General features: G+C 50.9%; 1 protein-coding gene across 3 annotated transcripts in view; it reads left to right on the top strand.

The window, feature by feature from the left end:
* Nucleotides 1–24,243, top strand: part of CREB3L1 (cAMP responsive element binding protein 3 like 1) — a 47,075-nt gene extending 22,832 nt beyond the window's left edge. For 2 of the 3 annotated variants that reach the window (XM_056347499.1, XM_056347501.1), the window contains exons 2-12: nucleotides 1,880–2,108; nucleotides 6,892–7,052; nucleotides 8,715–8,793; nucleotides 9,728–9,888; nucleotides 10,495–10,644; nucleotides 11,444–11,502; nucleotides 13,373–13,441; nucleotides 15,828–15,927; nucleotides 20,702–20,822; nucleotides 21,281–21,527; nucleotides 21,925–24,243. In XM_056347499.1, coding sequence (XP_056203474.1) covers nucleotides 1,880–2,108; nucleotides 6,892–7,052; nucleotides 8,715–8,793; nucleotides 9,728–9,888; nucleotides 10,495–10,644; nucleotides 11,444–11,502; nucleotides 13,373–13,441; nucleotides 15,828–15,927; nucleotides 20,702–20,822; nucleotides 21,281–21,527; nucleotides 21,925–21,961 — 1,413 coding nt within the window. In that variant the 3' untranslated portion in view covers nucleotides 21,962–24,243. The remainder of the gene's footprint in view (nucleotides 1–1,879; nucleotides 2,109–6,891; nucleotides 7,053–8,714; nucleotides 8,794–9,727; nucleotides 9,889–10,494; nucleotides 10,645–11,443; nucleotides 11,503–13,372; nucleotides 13,442–15,827; nucleotides 15,928–20,701; nucleotides 20,823–21,280; nucleotides 21,528–21,924) is intronic. The other variant, XM_056347500.1, reaches the window with a different exon arrangement.
* Nucleotides 24,244–25,288: the final 1,045 nt, after the last annotated feature.

A 25,288-nucleotide genomic window follows, 5' to 3' on the forward strand; every position in this document is an offset into this window, starting at 1 on the left:
TCGGCACAGATGGGAGGTGTTTTCTGTTGCTTGATTCAAGTGCAGAAACGCTTCTAGGCAACTTGGAAATGGCTGGGTAGATTTTACCAAGCTACCCTGCCAATTCTGCTTCCGGTATGGGAACAAGTGGAGAAAACTTCAGCCCAGACAGCCCAGGGAGGGCCTCAACACTGGGATTTAGCATGTGTGTGCCTTCTCCACCTTACCTGCACATGCAGTGTCTGCCCTCCCAGGGGAGCCTTGGATGGTGGTGTGGTGGGCTGTCACTCCAGGCAGTGGAAGAACAGACAAATGGGAGGGACGTGAAGGGAGGGAAACCTCCTCGTGTCAGGTAGAATGCAGATGGCAGGACTCCCCCTTATTTCCAGCATGCTCTGTGGACATCTGAGTTTTTAAATTGAGTGGCTGAGGGATGATGTTGGAGGGTGAAGGGGACTGACATGTTGGAGGTGGCTGCAGCTCACCATCTCCCTCCCCCACTTGGTGGGAAGCATGGGGCTGTTCAGCTGGAGCTTACTGCACTCCCCAGCCTCCACCCCAATCCTCTGACAGCCAACATAATGTTGACAGAGTGATACTGTGCTCAGGTAAAACAAATATACCTTCCTGTAGGAGCAGGAACCTGCAGGATCCGGCATCCGGGGTCCTCTGGCCAACTCCTCCTTTGGTCTGAGCGCTGGGGAAAGAAAGCAGCTCCTCTAGGAGCCGGGCTCTTTCCTGAGCTCAGCTCTCACACTGGAATTCATTGGCATTTATGTCTCCACTCTAGGACCTGTGTGCTCTCTCCCACTCTCTCATCCATACCCTGTTGCTCTTGGTATTTCAATATGCTGCTTTCAATGCCTTTCTGCCCACCCAGATGCTTTTCCAGGCGGGGGGGACCCAGTCTGACTCTGCTGAGCTCTCTCCAGTTCATTTAAGTTACACAGTTCCGTCTGTGTAATACAGTCACTTGAATGTATCTGTCTTTTCTTTTCCTCTCCCTGAGCCAGAAGCCTCAATCTGCCAGCAAATGGGATAATTTTTCAGCTGGTGTTTGGCAACCATAATTTTTCTCCCTGCCCAATCAATGCTTTGTTGTAGCAAATGGAAAAGTTAGTGATTTGACTTCTGAATAGGAGGATATGCCTCAAAGGAAACAGGTTCCCTGTAGCATCAGGAGCCTGACTCTGCACTGGCCATATTTACTGACTGTTACTGGAATGATTAGTGGAATGATTGTTTGTTGTTAACAGCCCATCTGTAGTGTTTAAACTTCATTGGGGAGCCGAATTTCACAGGCATTATCTGGCTGGAGGACAGCCTCATATGGTCCACAGAGGGGCTGTGAAATCCCAGAGGAAATTAAATACAACAGGGGGCCTTCCTGTTATGTTGATCCAACTGATCTTTTTTTCTTGTGATAGAAATCAGCAGCTGGGTTGATGTTCTCTGGGGCATCAGAGTGCCTATTGCTGCTGGCAGAGAACATGAGAAAGTGTCTGTCACCAAGGACAGGTGCTGAAGACCATGATTTTCTGCCATACTTGCATTTTGTCATCACAGAGGCTTCTTGCCTCTATTCAGCTTGTTGTCACAGTGAGATGATGCTGGGAATTTGAAGATAGGTAACCACAGAGGAAGGGGGGATGTGAGAATATAGAAGAGTTTCATGAGTGTTTGTGGCATAGATAAACAGGCAGAGAAGATGTACAGCACCATGGCCCTTTCTATCTTAATTCAAAGTGTTTTTATCAAGCTGATGCAGGCAAGGGATAGGAACTGCTTTTTCCCATCCAAAAAGGGCTGTTGCTGAGGTTTGGCTCTCAGTGCAGAGGATGGCTCTTGGATCCTTCTTGGAGTTGACAGTAATGCTTTCTCTCCCTTTGTCTTCCTTCAGCATTTCTCAGAGAACCTGGATCACTTCTCTGACAACATGGAGGATTTCTCCAATGACCTCTTCAGCAGTTTCTTCGATGACCCAGTACTGGCTGAGAAGAACCCACTGCTGGACATGGACCTGGATCCACCCACTCCAGGCATCCAGGCAGAGCACAGCTACTCCCTCAGTGGAGACTCTGCTCCCCAGAGCCCTCTTGTGCCTGTCAAGACTGAAGATAATGCTAACGGTGAGCATGAGACGTGCGCACTGCACTGCTTCGGGCACATCTGTTAGCAGAGGCTCTGGCCCGCTTCCATATATAAGGAAAAACTGGCTAGTCCCTGGGCTTGCGCATGGCTAATCCAGGGAAGAATTTGATCTGCCATTGTCAAACACAGCCTACATTTTTTCCTTCAGTTTGTGCTCTGACAGTCACATTGCTCCTTTGCCAGGCTAACTGTTATTTACGAGGATGATAATGGGTTGTGGTTCAGTGCGCTGCCAGCTTCTGGCAAGCAATAGGAGAGGCAATGTCTCTTTAGGACCCTGCAAACCTGGGTGTGGATGCCCTAGATCCAGGTCTGTTTTGGCATCAAGCAGCAGGGTTTTGGCTTGAATATAGGAAGCATGAGTCTCTGGCTGCAACCAGTGCTGGTACATGTGGAAAGCTAAGTGGCTTCTTTACCGGCAGATCTTTTAGCAAGAGACAGAGAGGAACAGTCATTTCAAAACCTATTTTTAAAACAATTCATTTCTGGATAATTTATGATGGCTGGATATTTTTAGAGCCATCCTTGCAAAGAGTCCTGTAATTTGCGGGACTGTGTGGGTGTCCCAACAGCTGATGGACACCAGGCTGCCTGAAAAAGCAGTGGCACAGGCTCAGCATACACAGAAGAAAGCAATTCCTTTGAGTGAGAGTGAGACCTGGGATGGAGGCTTCCCTCTCATGGCCAGGAATGATCCCAACTCTTTGGTACAAACGCCAAGGCAGGAGGAGATGAGCTGGCCTCTGCTGCCTCTTTGGTCCCTGTGAAGGGCGCAGCCGTCAGTGCCACATTCCTTAGGGACCACTCAGAGAGGTGCTGGGAGAGAGGCTCATGGCAGGTCAAGCAGGCTCTGCCTTAGTATCAAAAAAGCTTTCCATTTGCACTTCTTTTTCCTTAGCTTTAACCCAAATACAGTCTTGGAGGGCACTCAGCCCAAACAGGCAACCAGGCGACTAAAAAAACAAACAAGCATGAGCGCATAAACATCTTTATTTTGCCCCTGCAAATGAATAGGAGGAGATGAGGCTTGGAATGAGAAGCAAAAAGCATGAGTTTGTAGAAAGCAGGGAAATGAAGTCTGCCTGCATGAAGCTACCTCAGGGACTCCTCTCTGAGACACTTGTCACCACTTCTGCTCCTCTCTTCTGTGTCTGGACATGCCCCTGCTTCAGCTGCAGTGTCTCCAAGGCAAGACCGTCACTCCTCTGACTGGAGTGTAACACTGATCCTTGGGCAGAGGCCAGCACAGGGTGTACAGCACATAACCTAGGAGAGCTTGAGATGGACCGGGCACTTGCTCTCAGAGGGTGCAGATCACCTCTATACAGGGAGTAGGGCCTAACACTAATGTGGCAGGTATAGGAGTATATTATATATATGTAAATATATATATACCCCAGTCTTGCAGCAGGATAATTCAACCCATCTTTCCAGGGCTATCTTGGCTCGTAATTGGGTGTGAGTCATATTCTAGTGTAGCCCTGAGTCAGGTCCAGTATTTGCAACACTGTGCAGTCCTTCTGGCACAGCTCCATCCAGTCTTGGTCCTTTTAGACACTCACTTCAAATTAATTACCCAGGAATGGCTTTTCTTTAACATTAAGCAAGCTCTGCTTAGTCTGCAAAGCTCCTCAGGAATGCCCAGGCTCTGTCTAGGCTTGGAGCTGACTGAGGCTTGCTATTTATGTGCTTTCTCCCAGCTTTTCTGCAGATCTCCAAAACACTTCCAATCCTGCCCCTTCCCACATGGTTCCTACTAACACAGGTCAGCTAGGGCAAGCCACTGGGTGCATTGTGACCCTGCTTATCAGTGGAGTTTGCTTTCCAGATGGTTTGCGCATACAGACTGGCTGCTTCAGTTCTCAGTGCTAGCCCTCAGTACTGCAGGGTGTGATTCGATGCCAAGAGCAGGGGAAGCCAGGGTTGTGCAGAACAGCGGGTGCTGGACCAGCCTCGGGCTAGTGCCCCCACCCCTCTACACGTGCTGCTTCCTCACTGCTCTTTGCCTCACCTCCTCAGCCCATGGCAGCTACGGATATCTGTCAGCTGTACTTCTTGCCATTAGGTACAGAGCACCAAGAGCAGAGGATGAGCTTCCTGGCATGCCTCACCCAACAACATACAGTGAAATCTGCAGTGGTTACAGACGGGCCATACCTCTGAAACATCCTCTCAGGCAGCAGAACATAGATGTGTCCACACAAAATGCCTCCTTAGTCCCCCATTGACCCCCCAATGGCTTATGTGTTTCTGATTCTGTAACCCAATCACTCCCCAGATAAATCTCAGAGGGTGGGAAAGAGAGCAGGGTCAGAATGTAGACAGGAAATGGGAGCACAGCACATACTTATTTGGGTGTCTGCTCCTTGGACTGTCTGGATTCACAGCACTGGGGGCTGCTCTCCCACTGAGTCAAGTCTGAATGAGGAGAGCCCTTGGTGGTCTGCTCTCCCTTGTCTGGTAACTTACTTCAGCAGCAGCCCTCCCAGACAGAGGATGCCCCATGCCTCTGAGAAGAAGTGCAGAGCTTTGCAACAGAAAGGGAGGATGAGGAAGATAAGGATTAAAATCACAGTCAGGCAACTTCAGGTTAGCCAGTAGAGAAAATGTTCCCACAGTGGGCATAGTGAAACCATAGAAGAGTTTTAATGGGGGAAGCTGTGGACTCTTCATCACTTTCCAGAGGAGTAAGATCAAATCAGACAAACATCTGTCAGGACTGACACAGGTTTAGTTGGACTTGCCTAGAGCAGCGGGGTAGACTGGAAGACCTCTCAAGGTCTGTCATCTTTGTGACAGGCTGTAATCAGGCAGAAGAAGTCAATACAAGTTTTCGGCTGCAAACACTTGTGGTTGTGTAACACCTTGCCTCCTTCCATCAGAAAGGGCTTGTCAGCATACCAGGGGTAACCGGGACTTCACTACCAGCTGCGGGTTTGGTGTCCTTAGCAGGACAGAGAAAACGCAGTTTAGTCTGTGCCTGCTCAGCAGCCTCTCTGTTGTCATGGCTGTGCAGTGCACCCCTGCCTGAGACGCTGCCTGATGAGTCGGCTCCACTGCATTGTGGGAAGTTCTAGGAAGCAATCCAGTATGCACACAGCACAGCCACATGAACTCGTGTCTGTGCTTGAAGATGTCCAGTCACACAGGGAGCTGGAAGGAATGAGCTTCTGCTAGAGACCTATCTAGGCAGCAAAATAAGAGGTGCTAGACCAAAGACAGGAAGACAACATATTCCATTGGCAAGAGCAACACTGTGTTAACTGATACAATTTTTGCACAAGCTTAAACACCACTCTGTCCAAGCAAAAACCAGAGGCAGGATTCTGCCCCGTCCTCTCCTGAGGGCAACAGAGACTGAGTTGGGCAAAGACGATGTTAAGCTACCTTTTAGTTCAGATCGCAGCTCCCACACAGACAGCTGCTTGCTTTTACTGTTTTTTTGTGCAGGCTTTTCTGGAGCTGAGAAAGACCTTTCTCTCCCTCTTCTCTTGCCAGGACATCTTCCAGACTGAGACCTTCATTGCAGAGGTGCTTTGAGCAGCAGACAGCTAGGCAACCCCTGGTTCTGTGGGTGCTGTATGCAGAGAGCAGGGCAGAGGGGTTGGGGAGTAAGCCCAGCTGTGGCCTCACGTTGAGCCAACTGGGGCACTGTCTGGTGACACACTTACCAATAGCTTGTCCTGTGTCAAGCCAAATGCATTTTTGGTTGTCAGATAAAAAGAGGAAGGGAAGGGAGAAGGATTAGGGAGGAGGATGCAGGCTCCAGGCCAGCTAGGAGTAGCTTTTTGGCAGGCTGGAGTGTTTGAAGAGCAATGAGGGGACCAAAACTTCAGAGCAGAGCGCAGGCAGCTCCCCTGCCTAGCAGGTTTTTTTCCCATCTGAGCTGCAGTTTATCCACCACTACCTGAATCCCAGCTCCTGGGATCTCTACTTCCAGTGACAAGCCAGGCTTACACCACAGATGTGCATGAGACAGAGCAGGCGGCGAGCAAGGGGAGCATGCCCACATAGCATCATTCAGTTCTCTTCAGACACTTCCTTTCCCTTGCTGCTGCTTCTGGCCCTGCCAGCGATGGCAGCAGAGCATGGCTGTAGGCGGCAGTCCTCCTGAGCAGCATGGAGTGGAGGAGGGAGCCTCAGAGGTGACACTGAGGGGAGCAGCCATAGGAGCAGCCTCACAAGTAGGTGCCACATTGGACTTCCTTCCACAGAAATGGACCTCCCTCGTCTGCTGTCGTGCAACAAAGCTTAGGTACTTGCCATAACATCGGTGGGAGGCCAAAGCAGCACTGTCAGCCTTTCACTGTCATTGTGCTTGCCCTCTCACCGGCTCTTTAGCACAGAGATGGTGCTCTTCTTGGTAACGCACCTGGCAGCTCTGTGATGCTGGCCATGCTGCCTAAGGAGCAACAGCCCAGCATCCTCCTCTCCTGGAGCTCTAAATAAAAATAAGCTCCAGAGGATGAGACTGAGACATCACTGAGGGAAGAAACCCTGCAGCTGTCCTCCAGCACTCAGGCTGCACAGTCAGAGCGGAGCAGAGCCACAATCCCTCTAGCTCTGTCCTGTCTGCTCCCTGCACGCTGGGGGTTCATTCTCTTTTGTACTCTGTGTTGTGGGCCTGCACATGCTTGTGTGGTGACAGTGCTAAACTTGGAAAGGCAGCCTCCCCAGACGGGGAGAAGCTGTCTGCGTGACTTTTTTTTTTTCTTGTCCTGTTCTTGCTTGAGTTTGACTCTCACGTTGTGCATGTTTCAGAGCTGGAGAATGGAGTGTGGTCGCTGGGGCCCAAGCTCTGCTCCATCATGGTGAAACAGGAACAGAACCTGGCTCTAGACCTGCCTGAGTCCCAGCTAGCTGCCAGCTCCATACCAGTGCTGAACCTCAACCCTCTGCAGAGACTACCAGTCCCCGAGGAGGTGAGCCCATCTAAGATCCATCGGGAACCTGGGCTCTCACACAGCAGCAACTGTGGTGATGCAGACCCAGCCATGTGACTGCAGGGTCCTGCTAGGCGATTTAGCCACTGGACAGACAGGAGAAGGTGATACAAAGCCCAGATACTGCACTATTTGTCGTTCTTCTCTTGAAACGGCAGGCAGAGGAGCAGCACTCCTGATGAGCACTCCTAGAACCATGTCCTTGATTCTGGCAGCAAAGCTACAAGACAACTTATCCTTCCAGAGGAAATGGTGGAAGGAGGGTTTTGTCCAGCAATGGAGGCTTTACAGTCTTGGTTAAATACAGGCATGTTTCCTTGGCACAAAGGCCAAAGGCTTTAAAGCTTGCACGTGCTAGAGGCCTGTCCCCTCATTCTGCCAGTATTCCTATAGTCACTCTTGGCTTATTTGCATTTTTCAGAGAACAGTGTCAACTAACGTGTTGCCAGTGACCTCACTATTCCTGAGAATAGACCCCCACTCTGCCACTGCCTTTTTCATGGCCTCACGCTTACCATACAGCCTCTCACTTTTCTCAGCTGTTCACTGGAAATGGAGGTCCCACTCCAGGTCCTGCTTGCTTCTTCCTATGAAGCAGCAGGAATTACTATTTCTAAGTAACAAGGGACCAAGTCTTTTGGTCATATCTAAGTTCTTAAGAAGTCCGTTTGTTTTGAAAGAGGCTCACTTATGCCAAGGGTGTGAGTTGGAGGCTCAGTTCAGCTGGCCTTGAGTCCAGCCATGTTGGATGGGAAAGTCTGACCAGTCTCACACAGACCTTGGCGATCTTGTAGCAGCTCAGTAGGTAACAGCAGAGCATCTCTGGGGTTCACTTCCTTTTTTCACTCATGCTGAGGATCTTCCCATTTAAACAACCATCCAAAACAAATGGGTACTTCCAGCCAAAACTGTGCACAAGCTTCCTCCATTATTTACACAGCTTGAACTTGCTGTGCCCTCAAAGCTCTGCTGTGTGTGCTCAGCAGCCATACCATGGTGCTCTCTCAGCTGTGTTTACAGTCTGGAGGAGTTTACAATGTGTCTGTTTAGTGTAAAAACTCCCCCAGCCGATAGTGGGCTGGGGGCTGGTGAGCCAGGGATCTGAGGGGCAGCATAGCCCAGATGGGAATAAATCTACTCTTTATTTAACTCTCAGCCCCCTCTGATTGGAAACAGCTGCCCAGCAGCCCTGGTGAAAATGATGTGAGCAGGACAGGGGGTTGTTCTGTTTCTGGTTCTGTATAACCTCTACACTCCCATTTCTAATGAAGGCAGATCAAAGAGGGACTTCCCGTGGTAATGCATAGGTTGTTTCTGTCTGGGTCTAACAAGGGAAGAATTACCCAGGATAAAAGTCATCTCCCTTTTGGAGGTACTTAGTGCATTGCTTGGCAGCATCTGCCACTGCCTCTTCCTCTGCAAACGTGTTTGCACTCTGTGTGCCCAGTGACACAGACTTCAGGGGGCTTATATTTGGACTCTTGGTTTCTGTTATGGGTGGTGAGAGGCTGCTTTGGGGCAGACCTGTGAGATGGGGCAGGCCAGAGAGCAGGGAAGGAGCAGCTATGAACAGAACTGGTGGGAACCCTCTGGGCAGAGAGGTGGCAGCACCCAAGAGCTCTTTCTGCTTCTTTTCCACAGACTCCCATAGAAATGACTCCAGCACCTGTGATCAAAGCTGAACCCAAAGAGGTGAACCAGTTTCTAAATGTGCCTGCAGGTAAGAAGATAGAATTTGCTGGTTGACTTACATCCCTCTATATCACTCAGATATAGATCATTACTATACAGGGAGGAAAGACAACACCTGAGGGCAGAGCCATGCACACAAGGTAGCACTGGGGCACAGACCAATAGAGGAGTGAGTGCTGCACTGTTCCAACTCAGATCAGTGTCTGGACCAGCAGCCACACAGAGGATTGTTCATCGGGGACTCCCAGGGAAAACAGGCTACTTCAGCAAGAGTGCCTTTAAAATCCTCAGAGAGGCTGTAGTGTTATCCAAAAACAACCATCTGAAAGTCAGGAAATTCAGGATCCAGTTTAATTTGAAAGAAACCCAAGCATCTGAAAATCTGCCGATGCACAAATGAAAGCACTATAGGAACTCCCACTGCCACAGAGAGACATTCCTTAGGCAGATTCCCACCTCGTTAAGGCCCCGAGGGCTCTCCAGTACAAAGTGGGGGCAGTTTTGAAGCGCTGGAAACCAACTGAGTGATCAGAGCCCCTTTGGATCAAGTGTACTGGCAAGTGTGTGAGCTCTGCAGTGCTTTTGGAGGAGCTTTTCTCTCACAGATTTTCCTGTACTTGTGAACAGGCTATGGAGCAAAACATCAAGGGCTTTGTACACCATTTTGGTTGACACCAGCGTACCTTACTGCTTTGTAAATACCCTCACTGTCTTGGCAAAGACCCTGCCAGCTGTCTGACTCCTGCAGTTCCTGGTTAGCACATTTGAGGTCAGCCTCGCCTCTGTCTTGGGCAGTGCTCAGTCCAGCGTTGTTCTCAGACCCAGCCTGTCTTATCAGAGTCATCACCCTCTCCTTTCAGTCCTGTGTTATGGCAGTGCTTTTCCCTGTTGCTACTCGGGGTCCTGTTTCTGTACCAACAGGATGACATGGCGGCCATTGACTTGATATCCTTATTTCTCAGTAGATGACCTGGTGCAGATGCCTCCAACTCCACCCAGCAGCCATGGCAGTGACAGCGATGGATCTCAGAGCCCCCGGTCCCTGCCTCCCTCCAGCCCAGCTCGACCTGCTGCTCGTTCTTCTACTGCCATCTCCTCCTCACCTCTCCTCACAGCACCACACGTAAGGAGGCAGCAGGATGTCACTGGGACACAGGGCTCCTTGGTGCTCAGAGAGAGTTGGATTCTTTCCAAGGCTCATGTAGGGGATCTTGCCCTTGTTAAGGCCTCCAAGCTGAAATGCTCTGGCCAGTCAATGTGATGTCTTAGCACAGGGATGTGAGGATGCTCACAGGAGTGAGGAGAGGCACAATGAGTCTTGCACAATGCCTACCAGCAGCTTCCTTGCTTTAGCAAGTGCTGTCTGTCACCTCGTACTTTGGGAAGTGGCCTGTGCACTGCAGAACTTTCTGAAGAGGTTAATGGAGGAGAAAGGAATAATTGAGAATTCCCATACCCAGACTGTGTTTTAACCATCGCCCAGAAGTTCTTTGGCAGGGTCCTGCAGTGTAAACGTGTGGCCAGCCTCTCCATGGAGAAGCAGATGCCCTCCAAGTAAAGGAGGAAGGCAGCTGCTGGGCTGTGCCCCCCAGGATCAGGTTGAGAACAGGAAAGAGCACTGCCCTGCACCAGTTTGTACTGAGCCCCTAGCTGCTCTGCGAGGCTTTAAGGAGGTTCACTGGGATAGAACTCCTTGCTGACACTGACAGGTGTTCTCTTTGTGTTTCAGAAGTTACAAGGGACCTCTGGCCCGCTGCTCCTGACTGAAGAGGAGAAACGCACCTTGATTGCTGAGGGCTACCCCATTCCTACCAAGCTGCCCCTCACCAAAGCAGAGGAGAAAGCACTGAAGAGGGTCAGGAGGAAAATCAAGAACAAGGTGACTGCAAAAAAAATGTAACCATGCAGTTTCCATGATTCCAGAATGTCCTCAGCTGACCGGTGCTATAGTTACCCTCGCCTCCTCAGCTGCAGTGCAGCTCAGAAAAGGTGGTGTCCCACCTTTGGTACACTGGCACGAGCTTTACATGGCACCAGAAATGGTGCCATGGTGCATCTCTGCATGCATGCTGTGCATGCAGCTATATCTGGGAAGTGTGGCTTCCAGCCCAGCTCCTGGGAGCGCATGGCCTGGGATGGGGCCCAGAAGCTAAGGTCAGACAAACCAGCTTGGTCAGCCCTTGCTGTGGGGGCAGGGAAGCAAGAGCCATTGCATGGTGCAGGATGGGTGATCCACAGAGCTCGTTAGCCAGGCAGAGGCTGTGAGACTTTCAACTGTGATTAGAAAGCATCCCATGGGAGAAGTGATGAGACCCTGAATTAGTCACCCAATGACTCAGAAGTGGTCTGGGGCAGAATCTGCCCAGATGGCCACAGCACGTACCCGTGTGAGTCAGAGGAGTTCAAAGCAACGCTAAAGATGCTCTCAGCTGCAAGGGGGTCAGGCATACTGCAATAAATGGTTGTGGCCTACAGGCCAAAGAAAACTGCATACCTACAGCATCCGTCCCTCCCGGTTTTGGTCTGGAGACTGGTAGGAATGGCAGACTGAATGGAAGGCAACTTCCCCATTTGCCTTTAGGGTGCTGTGTGTGCAGGGAACAGGCAAGATGAGGGAACCACAAAGAAATGTCTAGAGGCTTATGATACTGACTCCTTTCTGATGGCTGCCCCCTCAGATCTCTGCTCAGGAGAGTCGCAGGAAGAAGAAAGAATATGTGGAGTGTCTAGAGAAAAAGTAAGTTCTTTTCAGTCTTACCTTTGGAAAAGGAGTCCTGTCCATGCACAGCCCCGCTTTCTAGTGCTTTTGTCTCTGAATTGCTCAAAGAATACAGTTCCTTGCAAGGCTGGCTGCACATAAGTTTGGTTTGGGATCCTGCCCCTACTCCCCTCCCTCCTAGAAATCCTCTTGCAGGGTAAAGATTGCTTTAGAAACCTTGTGCTTCCAACTGCTTGGTTTGGCTCATCTCCTGCAGAACACAGGCCATTTTGGCTACCAACAAGGTGGGATTTTGGGTAAAAGTCATGTTTCCCCACTAGAAGTTGCTTCTGTTTTGTCTGTCCTATAACCAGCAGGCCCTCTGAGGGCACTGACCACGGGTTTTCCCTCTCTCTTTCCCCGTGAGGGTGGACACACCCACATTTGATAGCAAGAAAAAACCTTGCCACTACAGTTGTTTCCCACACTCCCTCCCTTCTACTATTCCCTGCATGAGCTTTGCTTTTCTCCTTGCAACCCTGAGGTCCTGCACATATGGTAGGTATAAGCCTAAGGTATCATCACATGACACTGACGGGGTAGAAAATAACCCCTGAGGGCCTGATCCTGTGATCCCCTCTGTACTAGCAGCCCCTTATAGGCATTCGCAGGCAAAGAAGAATTCCAGGATCCAGGTGCAAATTCACATTTCTGTTTAAATATCATCATCTTTCCTGTTACTAACACCACCTGAGATCAGCAAAATGGAAAAAAACCAGCCCGCAACCCCAGCTTTAATTAACTCTTCTCCCTGATGCTATTTGTTTATCTTCTCTAAGCATGCAGAAATACTGAATAAATCCAGATGACTCAAGGCACTGTCAAGTTCTCATGTCCTTCCATAAGCAGCACCTCGGTGTGCACGTGAGTGTGCGGAACACGTTACTTCCAGCTAGCGTCCCACACTGACACCCAGCTCCGTCAGGCTGGGGCTGGGGAGTTGGCTGGCCTTGCTGAAGTGGCAGGGCCAGGGCTTTGTGCTGGGGCCTCATCCCCAGACGTGGCTGTGGTGCCTGTATGTACTCAGTGGTTTGTTACGCTAGTGCATTGCTGTGACAGATGGCTTTCAAACAATGCCAGGTTTAAATGTGAACCAAAAGCAGCATTCAGTGAATTTTTTTAATGGAACAAAGTCTTTGGTCAACTTGGCTTTCTGTAAGAGCTGGTTTGTCAGAACCTGTGCTTGGGCCCTTCACCATTCAGTTTGACACCTTCGCTGCAAGCCCAGTTTTTACACGGAACGCCTGATTCGGAGGCTGTGCTGGAAGCCGGCAGCAGGCTCAGGCCGCGGCCCTGGCCTGGCTCCCTGCGCCCTGGAGCCATGCCCCGGCCCCCGGCCCGCCGCAGCCCGGCCACGCTCCGAGGCAGCGGGCGGAGGCTGCGGGCTCTCTGCTGCCCCCCAGCGCCTGCAGCCGGAGCTGCCCCGCGTCCGCACACCGGGGCCCGGCTCTCACCCCCAAGGCGCAGCCAGGGCAGGTTCCCAGGCGGGGTGGGAGAGGTTTGAATTTGTCCCCCTCTTCCTTTTCCATGCTCCTTAAACGGGGTTTGGAAGTGATGGAAATGCCTGCAAAACCTCGGATCTGTCCTGACTTGACCTGCTTGTAACAGGGTGCTACTGGCTTTCCCAGCCCTGAACTGGGAACAGGAACACGTAGCCCACCTGCAATCTCACTCCTGGTCCATTGGGGCTGACTGTCACCGGACAGACCTGGAACATCTGGCTCCAGGACCATATTCGCAGGTGATGGATGAGGCCACTGAACTTCCACTCCCCGAGAGAGGCAAGGACTACATTTTCCTTATCTGTCTGGCCTTTGTAACTAACTGGCCATGGGTTTTATTCCCGCAGGGTTGAGACATACACGACAGAAAACAATGAACTCTGGAAAAAAGTGGAGACCTTAGAAAATGCAAACAGGTAAGAGGGGCTAGACCTGACCCTCTGTGGGTGGGGTGGGGTGGGCAGGTAGGGAAGCTGGGGGGTGTGCTGGGGCAGAGGGATAAGAAGAGAAAGGCAGGCTCCTCCAGCTCCTGGTGGGACGGGTGCTGCTCGTCGAGGCGCTGGTTTTCAGCCCGTGGCAGCAGCAAGGCAGCTGGGTTTGGTTAGTGAGCCTGGAATGTTTGTGTTGGGATGGCCAGGCTGTGCTGCAGCAAGGGGAGGGGAGGGAAGGCGCATTTCTCATATCTCTTCCTCCCTCTCCCTGCAGCTGTTTGGGCTCATGCTGCTCTCCCCATTGCACTCCAGGCCTCTGGCTGCCTCCAGGGTAGCTGCACTGAGAGAGGCCCTTCACACCAGCCTCTCAGACCCACTGTTTCTGGTCTTGGGCTCTTTGGAGGAATACAAGGCCCTGGACATAATGTGGCTCTTTCAGGTTTCTCTCGAGAAAGAGCTGAACAGACTTGTTGAATACAGGGAAAGCCCATTCCTCTAATAAAGGTGGAGATCCCAGCTCCCACCAAATCCAGGCCAAACCCCTGCCTATGTGGTACCCTGGCCCTTGCCTTGCCTCTTTCCCTTGCAAAGCAAGCCTGGAAAATCTACCTCCCATCTGCTGCTGCTGCTGCTCACCTGAAAGGGGCAAGCTGCTCCCACAGCCTCAGAACAGGCCACTGGCTCCCTTACCTAAGAATCTGGTGAGCACTTGTGCTTCTAATATACAGAGCTGGCTAACTGATCACTAGGGAAATTTGCTTCCTTGGAAGAAAATAATGGAAGATTCCCATCCCCACTGCAGGGGTGGGCAGCAGGAGCTGGAGGAGGGCCCAGCTCTGCTCCCTCTTGCTGAGTGCAGCAGGTGTGAGCAAGGGCAGGGTCAGCTGCAGGGCTGGGGACGCACACACTTATTTCAATTGCCCCATTTCTGTCACCCCCAGCTTGAATTAAAGGGGAAACCCACAGCCGGTCCCCTCTCGCCCATCCCTCTGCTGCCACTACAGCTCATGGAGCACTCCTTGAGGCTCTGCCTCACTCCTTCCTCCCATTCATGACACCAGTGCCTTAGCCCCGGCTTCCAGGCCAGCCACCGGTGCCGGGGCCAGGGGCTGTCGGGCATGGTCCAGCTGAGGTGTGCCAGTGGCCAGAGCCTCCCATCTGCCCAGCTGCTCTCATCCACAGGGTACAGCCTGCCGCCTGGCCTCTCTGGGAGCGTGGGCAGCCCTGCTGCTGAAAAAGCATGAGCCCCACCCTGCAAAATCAGGAGATTGTCCTAAAAGCCAGGATACACTTTTTTTTTTTTTTTTTTTCCAAAAACACATTGTGTTCTTTCTAATTGGGGTTGTTTTTTGAGCACTGCCAGTGGGACGCTCTGTGCTTCTCTCCATATGTACAAGGAGCACAAGAGGATTTGGAAAGAGGCAAAGCTGGGATTCTCCTGCAATCTCCTGGCTCCAGGACCTGGCATTTTATAAAAGCTCAAACATATTTGTGTAAAACAGTCAGTGCTCCCAGGGGGAAATACGCATAGTATGCATTTCAGTAATTTGCAGCTCTTGGGAATGGTGTGATCTGTAGTCTCCCTCATCCCAGTTTTCTTCACCAGCCCAGTGAAGGGTTTGGTGGATCTTAGTAACACACCCACCACTGTTTTGTGCTTATGTGTGCCAATGCCCGCATTCAGTTAAACAGGGCAGAGAGACCTTAGCACGTGTTCCAGCTGGGGCAGCCAGAGAATGAATTGTGGAACTCAAGATTTGGCTTTGCCCACATACCTCTGCAGAGCTTGCCGAGACTGAAGAAGCTGGAGGGGATCATAACTGGTTTTTATTTCTCTCTCTGCCATATGGTTCAGGGCACAGGTCATGCTGCAGAGCTTGTGTCTCTGAGTGAAGTGGGAGAAGGCAGGCCTGTGTTCAAGGTCTGACATGACTACAACATTAATCCTCCACCCCAGAGCTTGGTTTTCATGGTAGCCTGCCTCTCCATTGCTCTGGGAGTTGACTGGCTGGGCTTTGAGGCACCCAGGAGTCCTAAATGAATGGGACATTCATATTGGTGGGTAGTTGCAGTGAAGGTTGTGGTGGATCTACTGGTGAGGAGACGGAGGGTGTTACCTCAAAGTAACAGCACCTTGGGGTGTTGCTCCTGCAGTACCTGCACACTGTATCTCAAACTCACCCTTTTTTGCTTCTTGCTTCCCAAGGCTGCTCAGTTGGAGAACTTGGGCAAGATATAGCAAGGGGGAGATACTTGTTTTCACAAGAAGGGAAAATCAGGGTAAAATACGAAGGGAGTAGTGGTATCATTGCATCATTTACTGGCTGCTACCTCCTTATCAAGTTTTGATTTGGGTTGTTTCCTATCCCAGGACTCTACTCCAGCAGTTACAGAAGCTGCAGGCTCTGGTAGCTGGGAAAGTCTCCAGACCTTACAAAATGGCTTCCACGCAGACCGGGACCTGCCTAATGGTATAAGCTTCATTTCCATCTTCTTTATTGGCCATGCTTCCCCAGACAGCTCTGTCGATTGTCTGTCTCTGCCCTCTTCCTCACTGCCTGGCTCTGTTGTCCGTTATGTCTGCTCTCTCCTTTCCTGTTAGAGTCACCAGAACGGGGCCCTGTGTCATATATACATCAGTATTGCCAGTTGTTTATGCAACACCATTAGAACAATTCCTGCATTTTCACTGTCTTGTTCTTTGAGCAGAACAACACTTTGTTTGGTTTTCATTGGCTATCGGCCATTCAGCAAAAATCTTCAATGAGCTTCCATCACACTGGGTAGTTTTCTTTTGCTGAGTTGGTATTGCTTAGTGTTTAAGTCAGCAGGGCAGATGAACATTTCAATATTCCTCCCAGTGGGCATTACCTTGTGTTTATCAGCAAGAAATGACATCTGTTCTTGCTATGCCTGCATATCAGGCTTTGTTAAATCCAGCTGAAATTCTCTTAATTTGCCATTTTGACTAACCAAAATTATCCGGAGTTGTCTGTTGGTTTTGGTAATCCATGGTTGCCTCTCATTTCTCATAGTAGAGGGTCATGGTTAAGCAATATTGGCTTCACTGTGGAGTTTGGGGGCACGCCAGTATGGCCGTAAATAGAGTCAGTTGCTTATTCGTCATCTCATTTTTTGCCGGGGGGAAGTTTCTGATCCACAATAAAAATATAACCTTCAACCCTATGATGTCTTTGCAGGATTGTCGTAGCAACGGCTTGTGACAAGTTTGTCAAAGTTAGTTATCTATATCTAGTTATCACTTCCATACTGTTAACAGCCATGAAATACAAAACAGATGGTGAGGTGCTTGCCACACTTTCTCAGCACCCTCAGTGTCCTGAGGGGTTGTTTTTTGCTCTCGGTTCAATGAATTTCCTCGGTTCCAGAGCCCCCGCTTGTAATTTCCAGCACTTCCTCCTTTCGAAAGCTGCTCAGATTTTGCTGCTCTTTGCTGCCCCCATGTCAGACCAGATTTTAATGACCAACTGTCCTTTCTGCGGGCTGCTCTGTGGCTTCGCTCCGGAGTTCTTTCCACATTTTCGGGTGTGACCCAGCTGGTCCCAGTGACTCATTGTTCCTTAATGGAGCAGCTCATCAGAGCACCCCTGGCTCCAGCAATTCTTCTTCACTACTACCTGGAACGAGCCAGTCCAGAAGAGGGGCCTTACAGACAACGCCTGTGCTGTAGGCTGATAAAATATCTAATTTAGCTTCCCAACAATGTCTTATCTCTGCTTGCTGCTCCCTTCAGTTCCACAGCATCCCAGCCCACACACCAACTCTCTCAGGCTTCCTAGCTTTGAAGCATTTCAAGAATTTGTAATTTGCTTTTCTATCTTTGGCCAGTTCCTCTCATAGGCCTCCGAGTTTCCATTTTCAAATACAGCACTCCTTATCAATCCTTATCATGACAGATATGTGGAATCATCATGCCTTGCAGCATGGGAGTGGAGCAGAGTACCCTTTTTATTTAGCCCTGTGCCATTCCTGCTGTATATTTGTCCAGCCAGTTCCTGAAGGCCTCCAATGGTGAGCAGTCTTCAGCCTCCTCAGGCAAACCATTCCAGTGTTTTGTTATCTTTCCCAGATAAGGCTTTCTGGCTATCTCATCTCAATCTTGCTTGCAACAGCTTAAGCCTATTACAACTTCTTCTGCCCACTGTAAGGAAGATCAGTTTACCCTCCCTTTGTGTAGCTACATTTTACTTGTGCAGCTACATTTTACATATTTGAAAGCTATTGGTTTTTGAGCAACTCACTTCAGTCTGGTTGCTAGATCACCACTATTTCTTCAGTCTTCCCTTGCAGGCTGAATTACTGAATCACTGCTTGTTCCCAGAGCTCTCTTACAGACTTTCTCCAGTTGCCCCACATCTTTTTGGAAGTACAGGACCCAAAGCTGGACACAGGGTTCCACCTGAAAGCCAGTACAGAGCCAGCCAAAAAGCCTGTTCAACACTGCCTGGGCTGAGATTTGCCATTTGCAAAGTGACACCACTGGCTTGTGCCCACCTTGTGCTCCATTTTAACTCTCAGATCGTCCTCTAGTACAGCTGCCTGGCCACGTAGTCACTAACATGTTTCCTCTGTTAACCAGACCTGCTGCCTTGCAGGTCTCGGCGTTTGTCTACATGGATCTGCCCACTGTTCTCTTGGACCACTTCTCCCCATGGTCAACATCATTCTGAATCTGAATCCTGACCAAAAGCCAGTCTGCTCGTAGTCTCCCCCATCTGCAGATTTGATACAATCCATCATCCAAGCCAAGCTTAAAAATGTTGGATCTTGCCAGAGCCATAACGGCTCTCTGCCACTCCATCTGCTACTTCCTCCCAGTCTGACGGTGCAGCATGTGATAACTATGTGCTCAGGATGTCTTTTTTTGATTAATTTTGCCTCCACCTTTCCAAATGGTTTTGCAGTAGTCTCCTCTAGATTAGTCCCCCTCACTTTTGAAGAGGTCAAAATGGTGAGACAGTAAAAAGCTATGAGATGAATGGTACTTGGAGTCAAACCAAGAGTTATTGTTATGGAGTGTTAAGGAGTTTGAAGTGGAACCAAATCAGAGCATCAACCAGAGTTAACCTGAAACAGAGTACAAACAACACTGGTTTGCAAAGCCCCAGCTGGAAGCCATGTAAAGCGAGAAGTTAAGTATACAGGTCTTTTGCAGCCCGTAAAGCCTGTTTTGTTTTAGAAGAGAATAACAGGCTTCACAGGGCTGGCTCCCCTTTCTAGAAGTTGGCTGTGATAATTTGATCGATGGGTTGAGGCCAATTGTATGAGGTTCAACAGGGCTCGGTGCCGGGTCCTGCACTTGGGTCACAGCAACCCCACACAGTGCTACAGGCTTGGGGCAGAGCAGCTGGAAAGCTGCCTGGGGGGAAAGGACCTGGGGGGTGGTTGACAGCTGGGTGAACATGAGCTGGCAGCGTGCCCGGGTGGCCCAGGAGGCCAGCAGTGCCCTGGCTGGTGTCCCACGCGGCGTGGCCAGCGGGGCCGGGGCAGTGCCCGTCCCCCTGCGCTCGGCACGGGTGAGGCCGCCCCTCGAGCCCTGGGCTCAGCTCTGGGCCCCTCACGGCCAGAGGGACACTGAGGGGCTGGAGCGTGTCCAGAGCCGGGCGGGGGCTGGGGGGGCTCAGCCTGGAGAGGAGGGGGCTGGGGGGGCCTGGTCGCTCCCTGCAGCTGCCTGACAGGGCCTGTGGGCAGGGGGGGTCGGTCTCTGCTCCCAGGGAACAAGCGACAGGACAGGGGAGGTTTAGATTGGGTTTTAGGAACAATTTCTTCATGGAAGGGGTGGTCAGGCACTAGAACAGGCTGCCCAGGGGCTTGGTTGAATCACCATCCCTGGAAGTATTTAAAAGACATAGACATGGCACTTAGGGACACGGTTTAATGGTGGACTTGGTAGTCCTGGGTTAATGACTGGACTCAATGACCTTAAAGGTCTTTTCCAACCTCACTGATTCTATGATTCTGTGAATTGCAAGAAACATCTATTCAGAATTTACTTTTTCCCCTGTTTTTGTGGGATAAGGGTTCTAAATACCTTGTGTGCCTGATATGATGTGCTTAGTGTCTATGCTGTCCACACTTAATTTCCTTACTTTAAAAACAGCCATGGAGAGTCTGGACAATTAAAAGCCCTTTTTACATAGTGTAGAATCCCTGTGCTATTTATTTGATATTCCACATCTCCTGGAATCGACTGGTGGTCAAAATTACCCTGGTGTACCAGCTTCTGTGTGTTTCTTAGGCATGACTATTCCAAAATAGGTGGCTATTCTGAAAAGCACTCAAGAAACTGCTGTCCCCACAGGTCAAACTTAACTAGTGTATGCATAGGTAGTAGAAATCACCAACAGATGCGTTGCCTCTTCGGTGTTGCTCAGTCTGAGCACTGAGCTGGCAGCAGCTTGTTACAAACCACTCACAGCACATGGGTATTCAGATAATAAGTATTTCGCTCTGTATCTTTTCCCATGTGCCCCTCTCGCTCTGTACTGGCAGTTCCTTAAACGCCACAGAGTCCCTTACAATCAGCACTGGCATCTCACGGCAGGTTTACTGTTAGGGCAGAATTTGCAGACAGGTGCAGACCTACCAGAGGGGGATTTCCAGGGAGCTTTCATCTGCCAGTTTCCTTTTATCACTGCCCAGTAGCTCTGACTGGTCTGCCTGACAGCAGAAGGCACAGACACATGGTCCTGAATAGTGCATGTTGAGCATAAATTTAACCCTTTCCTTGCACTTTCTATCCTTGCTATCAGGTATTAGGCAGCTGCAGTTCTGCTGTCATTTCTGTCCTTGCATGGACAGTAGCTTCACCTTGCTATGTGCTGTGGTGCCTCACAGATTTGTCCCAGTGAGCTTGTTTTCTTACAGCACACTACAGCTGCTGCTGAGCCAATGGTCAGGTTCCCTTTGGTCGAGGCAGAGTTCATCCCTTCTATTGAGTCTCCCTTTTTCTCAGCTTGTTCCCCAGCTATGCCTTCCCCTGTCTCTCACCAACTGGCTGAGCAAGGTCTCACCATTGAACCAGAAGTACTTCAAATAAAGGAACACTAGGAAGCTTCTGACTTCCCTCCTTAGATTTGCAGCAGAGATTAGCAGAGTGGGCCCTTTCCCTCCCTGGGGGACCGCAGCAATGACCACACATTCTCACACGGCCTCATGCTTGTGTGCTGCAGGGGGAGCATTTCCTCATGGCTAGTGGCACTAACTCTGTGCTGATCTCTCTAGGTGCTGGCACTCTGCTTCGTTCTGATCCTGGGATCCCTGATGCCCTGTCTCCCTGAGTTTTCTTCATCATCACAGACAGTGAAAGCAACACCAGCACCAGACATTTACACAACTAGTAAGAGTGAGTCTAACGTGGTTCCTGCATTTCACCCTCTTAACCCATTTCCAGTTCTTGTCTTGATGCCCTTGGTTCAGGGTAGCGTCCTCCCCTTGGTGCCTACCCCATATGCTGGGGCTCTGGTGAGGAGAGAGTCCTGGCCTGTCAGTCTGATAACAGCACCTTGTTTGGGCTTGTTCTCTGCTAACCATTGTCCCAAAACATGACGAGTGTCAAAGGAAGGAATATGAGGCAAAAGTTCCAGGGCTGATTGATTGTCTTCTGAAGAGGCTGTGTGTCCAGGGAGGCGTTTACCTCCTGAAGCTGGGGGGAGATGGGTATCCTGCACAGCAGGCATCCTGCACGGTTACACACGGACAAGGCCATAGCTGGGGGAGCACATGCTGAAACCACCACCCTGACCCACATCCGTTGCAAGAGACCTTGTCCTCATTGTTAACCAATGCTCTCCTTTTTTCCAGTTCAGTCACGGAGCCTCCTTTTCTATGATGAAGGTGCTGGCTCTTTAGAAGAGAGCTATAGCTCCTTTCTAACCATGGACCATCCTGAGGGGTGGGAGCCCAAAAAAGGGCAGTCTGAGGAGGGAAGGCCTCACCTGGCCAGGACACATGGGACGGCCAAATATCTGAGCAAATCCCAGCTGGAGGGTCCTGACCAGAACCAAACTGACCCAACTCTCGCCCACCTCAAAGAGCGGTTCCATGAGAGGTAAGCAGCTGGGGGCCACCCTCCGAGCCCCAAAGCACAGCGTGGTGTCTGGGAGTGAGCAACAGCCCTGTCCCCTCTGCTGCGAGCTGAGGACAGCTGAGCTGCCCGGGATGCAGTTAGCTAAAAAGCAGCGGCTGGAGGAGGCCCGTGCTGGCAGGGAGCATAAGACCAAGTTTATTTTTCTAGAGCAGAAGTTCAGGACTCCATAGATTAGTGTCCCACTGGCACAGAGCTGAGGAGGACTGGTGATTCAGCGGGTCCCAGGCTTGCTGGTCATTCAGTGCCCTGGGGAAGGGCTCCATCCCTGTCAGAGCAAACCAGCTGGGCTCACAGAGGTGAATTTGCATAGGAGGCTGCAGTGAACCTTGACTGATGCCTTGTCTTTTCTTTTTCTCAGGGAGACAAGCTCCAGTGAGACAGCTGAATACTTGTAGCAGCTGCTGGACCTCAAGGCCTCATCTGTCTGATTGCAGGATTCCCCTCCTCACCAAGCAACTGAGGGGACTTGTCGGGAGAGGACGCTGCATTCAGACACTCCTAATCTGGCCTTGGGTTCAGCTTCTCCCCTTCCCCATGCCCCCCCGTTAGTACAGATCTCTCTGAGGGGAGTTGCAGGACTGCCAGAACCAGCAATAAATGTCTGGCGAAGCCCTGAGACACCCTCTTCTCCTGGCCTTACCTCCTGCTTAAATGAGCACTACCCTATGGATGTGGGCTCACCTTGGAGTGGAGGGAGATCAGGGGAAGCCCCCAAACTTCTCAGCTCACTCCCCAAAGCCTCCAGATCAAGGGGGCTGTCCCCAGGTGTGTACCCCTTGGCTACATCAGATGCACCTGAAGGAGGGAAAGAAAGTGCTGGTTTTGCTGTCCTGCCTGGGGGGCTTAGGAGTGGGTAATACTGGTGCTGGAGAGATGGCTCTGGAGAGTTTGAGCTCATTCATTCCTTTCCCTCCATCTGTTAGTACACTTCTGCTTCCATTGAGAGAAAACCTAGTTCTTCCTTGCTCTAGTTTTCTCTTGATGGACATACCTACATAACTTCCACACCAACTATCTGCAAAGATCTGCACGCAAACGGAGTGGGGGAGACAGATCCCAGACAGATAAACCACCGTAAAAATTAGCCAGAAGCTTCTGGGCAACCAGAGCTCTGAAATAAATAACAATTTTTCCCCACAACCCAATTCTCCCCACCCTTGGCACCCTTGCTTTGGCAGGGGTGGTATTTCTTTTTCTGTTCCCAGCTTGGGCCCTACAGTGCAGTGCTAACCACGTCAGTGGCCTTCTCACTTTTTGATCTGAGGCCTCCCGCTTTGAGAGTGGGTGAGAGAAACCCGCTCCCATAACCTGATCCCCATCCCGGCTCTCCATCCCTAGCTCTGCTTCATGCCACGTGGGGTCTTTCTAGGAACCACCAAGGAGAGCGCTGCAGCCTGTTGGAGGGCTGTTGGATAGCCATCGTTCCCCTCACATCCTCTGTGTGTACAGCAGTGTTGTGAAAGCCACTGAGGACATACTGGCATCTCTGGTGACAGGTCTGCCTTGTCAGGAAAGAGGTGGCATGTTGGAATTGGCCAGGGTCACCAAAGAGTCTTTTAGACCTTTTCCTTCTAAGTGCTGGCACCAAAGGTTGCGAACTCTTGCCACACCACCCTTCAGGCCAGACTTGCCAAGCCTGGTGCTGAAATGACCTCATCTATGCCATCCTCTTCAGCACCCAGACACCCATTTCTGACCCTTCTTCCTCCCCGGCAAAAGCCCTGCTGAAAGGCTCAGGTGTCTCCTTGCTCCATTCCCTCAGCTGCCATTTGATGGAAGGACAATGCGAGACACGAGCGTCGGAGATCTGGGATGTGGCAGGCTGCCCTGTGTTTGTACGTGCGAGTCCCTGTCCAGGCCAGCTCTCACAGCAGGTTCCTCTGTGGCTTGTTCCTCTTCACGCACCCTGGACTCACTCTGCACTGCCCCAGCCTCTCCTCTCCCCCCAGGCTGGGAGTGGAGAGGGCTCCCTGGAGAGGAAGGTTGGGATGGATCCTGCTCAAGGACTGGGAGAAGTGAGGGAAGGGCCCTCACATCCCTCTCTTCTCCCTTTTGAAAACTGTTTTTGCCCTCAAGCCGTTTAGGACAAATTTGGACAGAGGTAGCTGCAACCATACAGGCATGGCCAGCGGGGTGAGGAAGAGGAAGAGGAAGGCCTTCAGCGTAGTGCTGCTCTTCTCGAGGTTCACACAGGACCCGCTGGTCACCAGATACCACTGCATTCCCCATCCTCCGCCTCCACCCCAGCTCAAAGAACCACTGCCGGGTCCAAGCACGCCCTCCTCCACCCCAACACTTCCACTGAGCACGTCCCCGTGCCTCCCACTCCCACCGTTGTACAGAGACCAAGAGCAGAACTCGTTTGTACATAATGAACCTTATTTTGTATTATTGCCGATCCCTTAAGATATTGTATTTTGGAGACTCTCAGATCCTATTTTCAGTATTGTATTTTATTAAGAATTAGTGCGGGCTTGGCATCTATGAACTTCTTTCTTGGTAGCAGCTCACTTTCCCCTTATACTCCAGCAGCTGCCTCTTCCCTCCTGTTTGATTTTTTTTTTCGTTGTTTTTTTTGTTTTTGTTTTTTCAAGCCGCCTTTTCCCCTCCTCCTATCACTCGCTCTGCATTTGCTTAGTGAAGCAAAATAAAAATAAAATAAAAAGATGCAGCATCACCCTGGGTTGATGGCTCCTTTCATTGAGGCATGTTTGTCACACAGCCCGCACAGCTCCTCACCTCCTACTCCCCGACGGTCCCATTCCCTGGCCCTGTGCAGAACTGGTTCAGCGCCGGGACCTTGTGCTCAGTGTCGGGGGCTAGAAGCAAACTTGCATGTTTTATTTCCAGTAGCACTGTGATTTCTTCTGCAGTTCTGAACAAGTCAGAACTGCCTCAGTTTCTTACCCCCCTGCGAAATACCACTAACATCATCTTCTTGGAAAGGTGGAAGATCGTGGAAGAAAGTTAATGAGGTGCAGTGAGCTTCTCTGATGAAGGGGCTGCGCAGGGGTCTGTACAGCAAAGACATTGCTGGTAGCACCGTGGCTCTGTCCCATCCTGTCTGAAAAAAATACTTAAATCGTTCCATTACCCATAAAAGCAGAGCAGCTGCATTCGGATCGGCGAGGACCGGGGACCTGGCTGAGCCCGTACCTCTGACGGTCCACTGGCATCTGCGAGAAGTGACGGGGTTTGTCCTAATTTTGTGCAAAACACAAGGCGAGAGGGGCTCTAGAAAATGCATCTTTGTTTTCTGGAAAGAGTTAGGTGGGTTCGTTAGAATTTGCATGTTGAAACAACTTCTCCTTGTGATCCGGCCCCCCACATCTGGGAGGCAGCTTGGGCAGAGGCCCCTCACAGAGGTGCTGAAAGGTGGCCCGCAGGGCTCTGCCTTTGCCGCGGGAGAAGGGTATGAGGCTCAAGGCTTGCAAAGGTCTCTTTTGGCTATGAGTAAAAGCACTGAGCTGTTGCCATCCCGCTGTGACAGGGCTGGCCGCTGGACAGTGGCCGAGAGAGAGAGGAGCGCTCTTTTGGCAGCTGGGTCTGTGCTGCCGAGCGGTTTGGCGTGGGATCCCCCGCATGTTTCTGACACAGCGCTCCGCAGGGCTCCCTTCCCCGCTGCTCACCCACGGGAGCAAGGAAGTGCCTGACCTTGCCCAGCGGTTTGTGTCCTGGGCCAGAACTAGCTGAGGGTCTGACATTTTCCCTGCAGCACCTTG

The sequence above is a fragment of the Falco biarmicus genome, chromosome 7 (assembly GCF_023638135.1).
Source record: "Falco biarmicus isolate bFalBia1 chromosome 7, bFalBia1.pri, whole genome shotgun sequence".
In the NCBI taxonomy this organism is placed as follows: domain Eukaryota; kingdom Metazoa; phylum Chordata; class Aves; order Falconiformes; family Falconidae; genus Falco; species Falco biarmicus.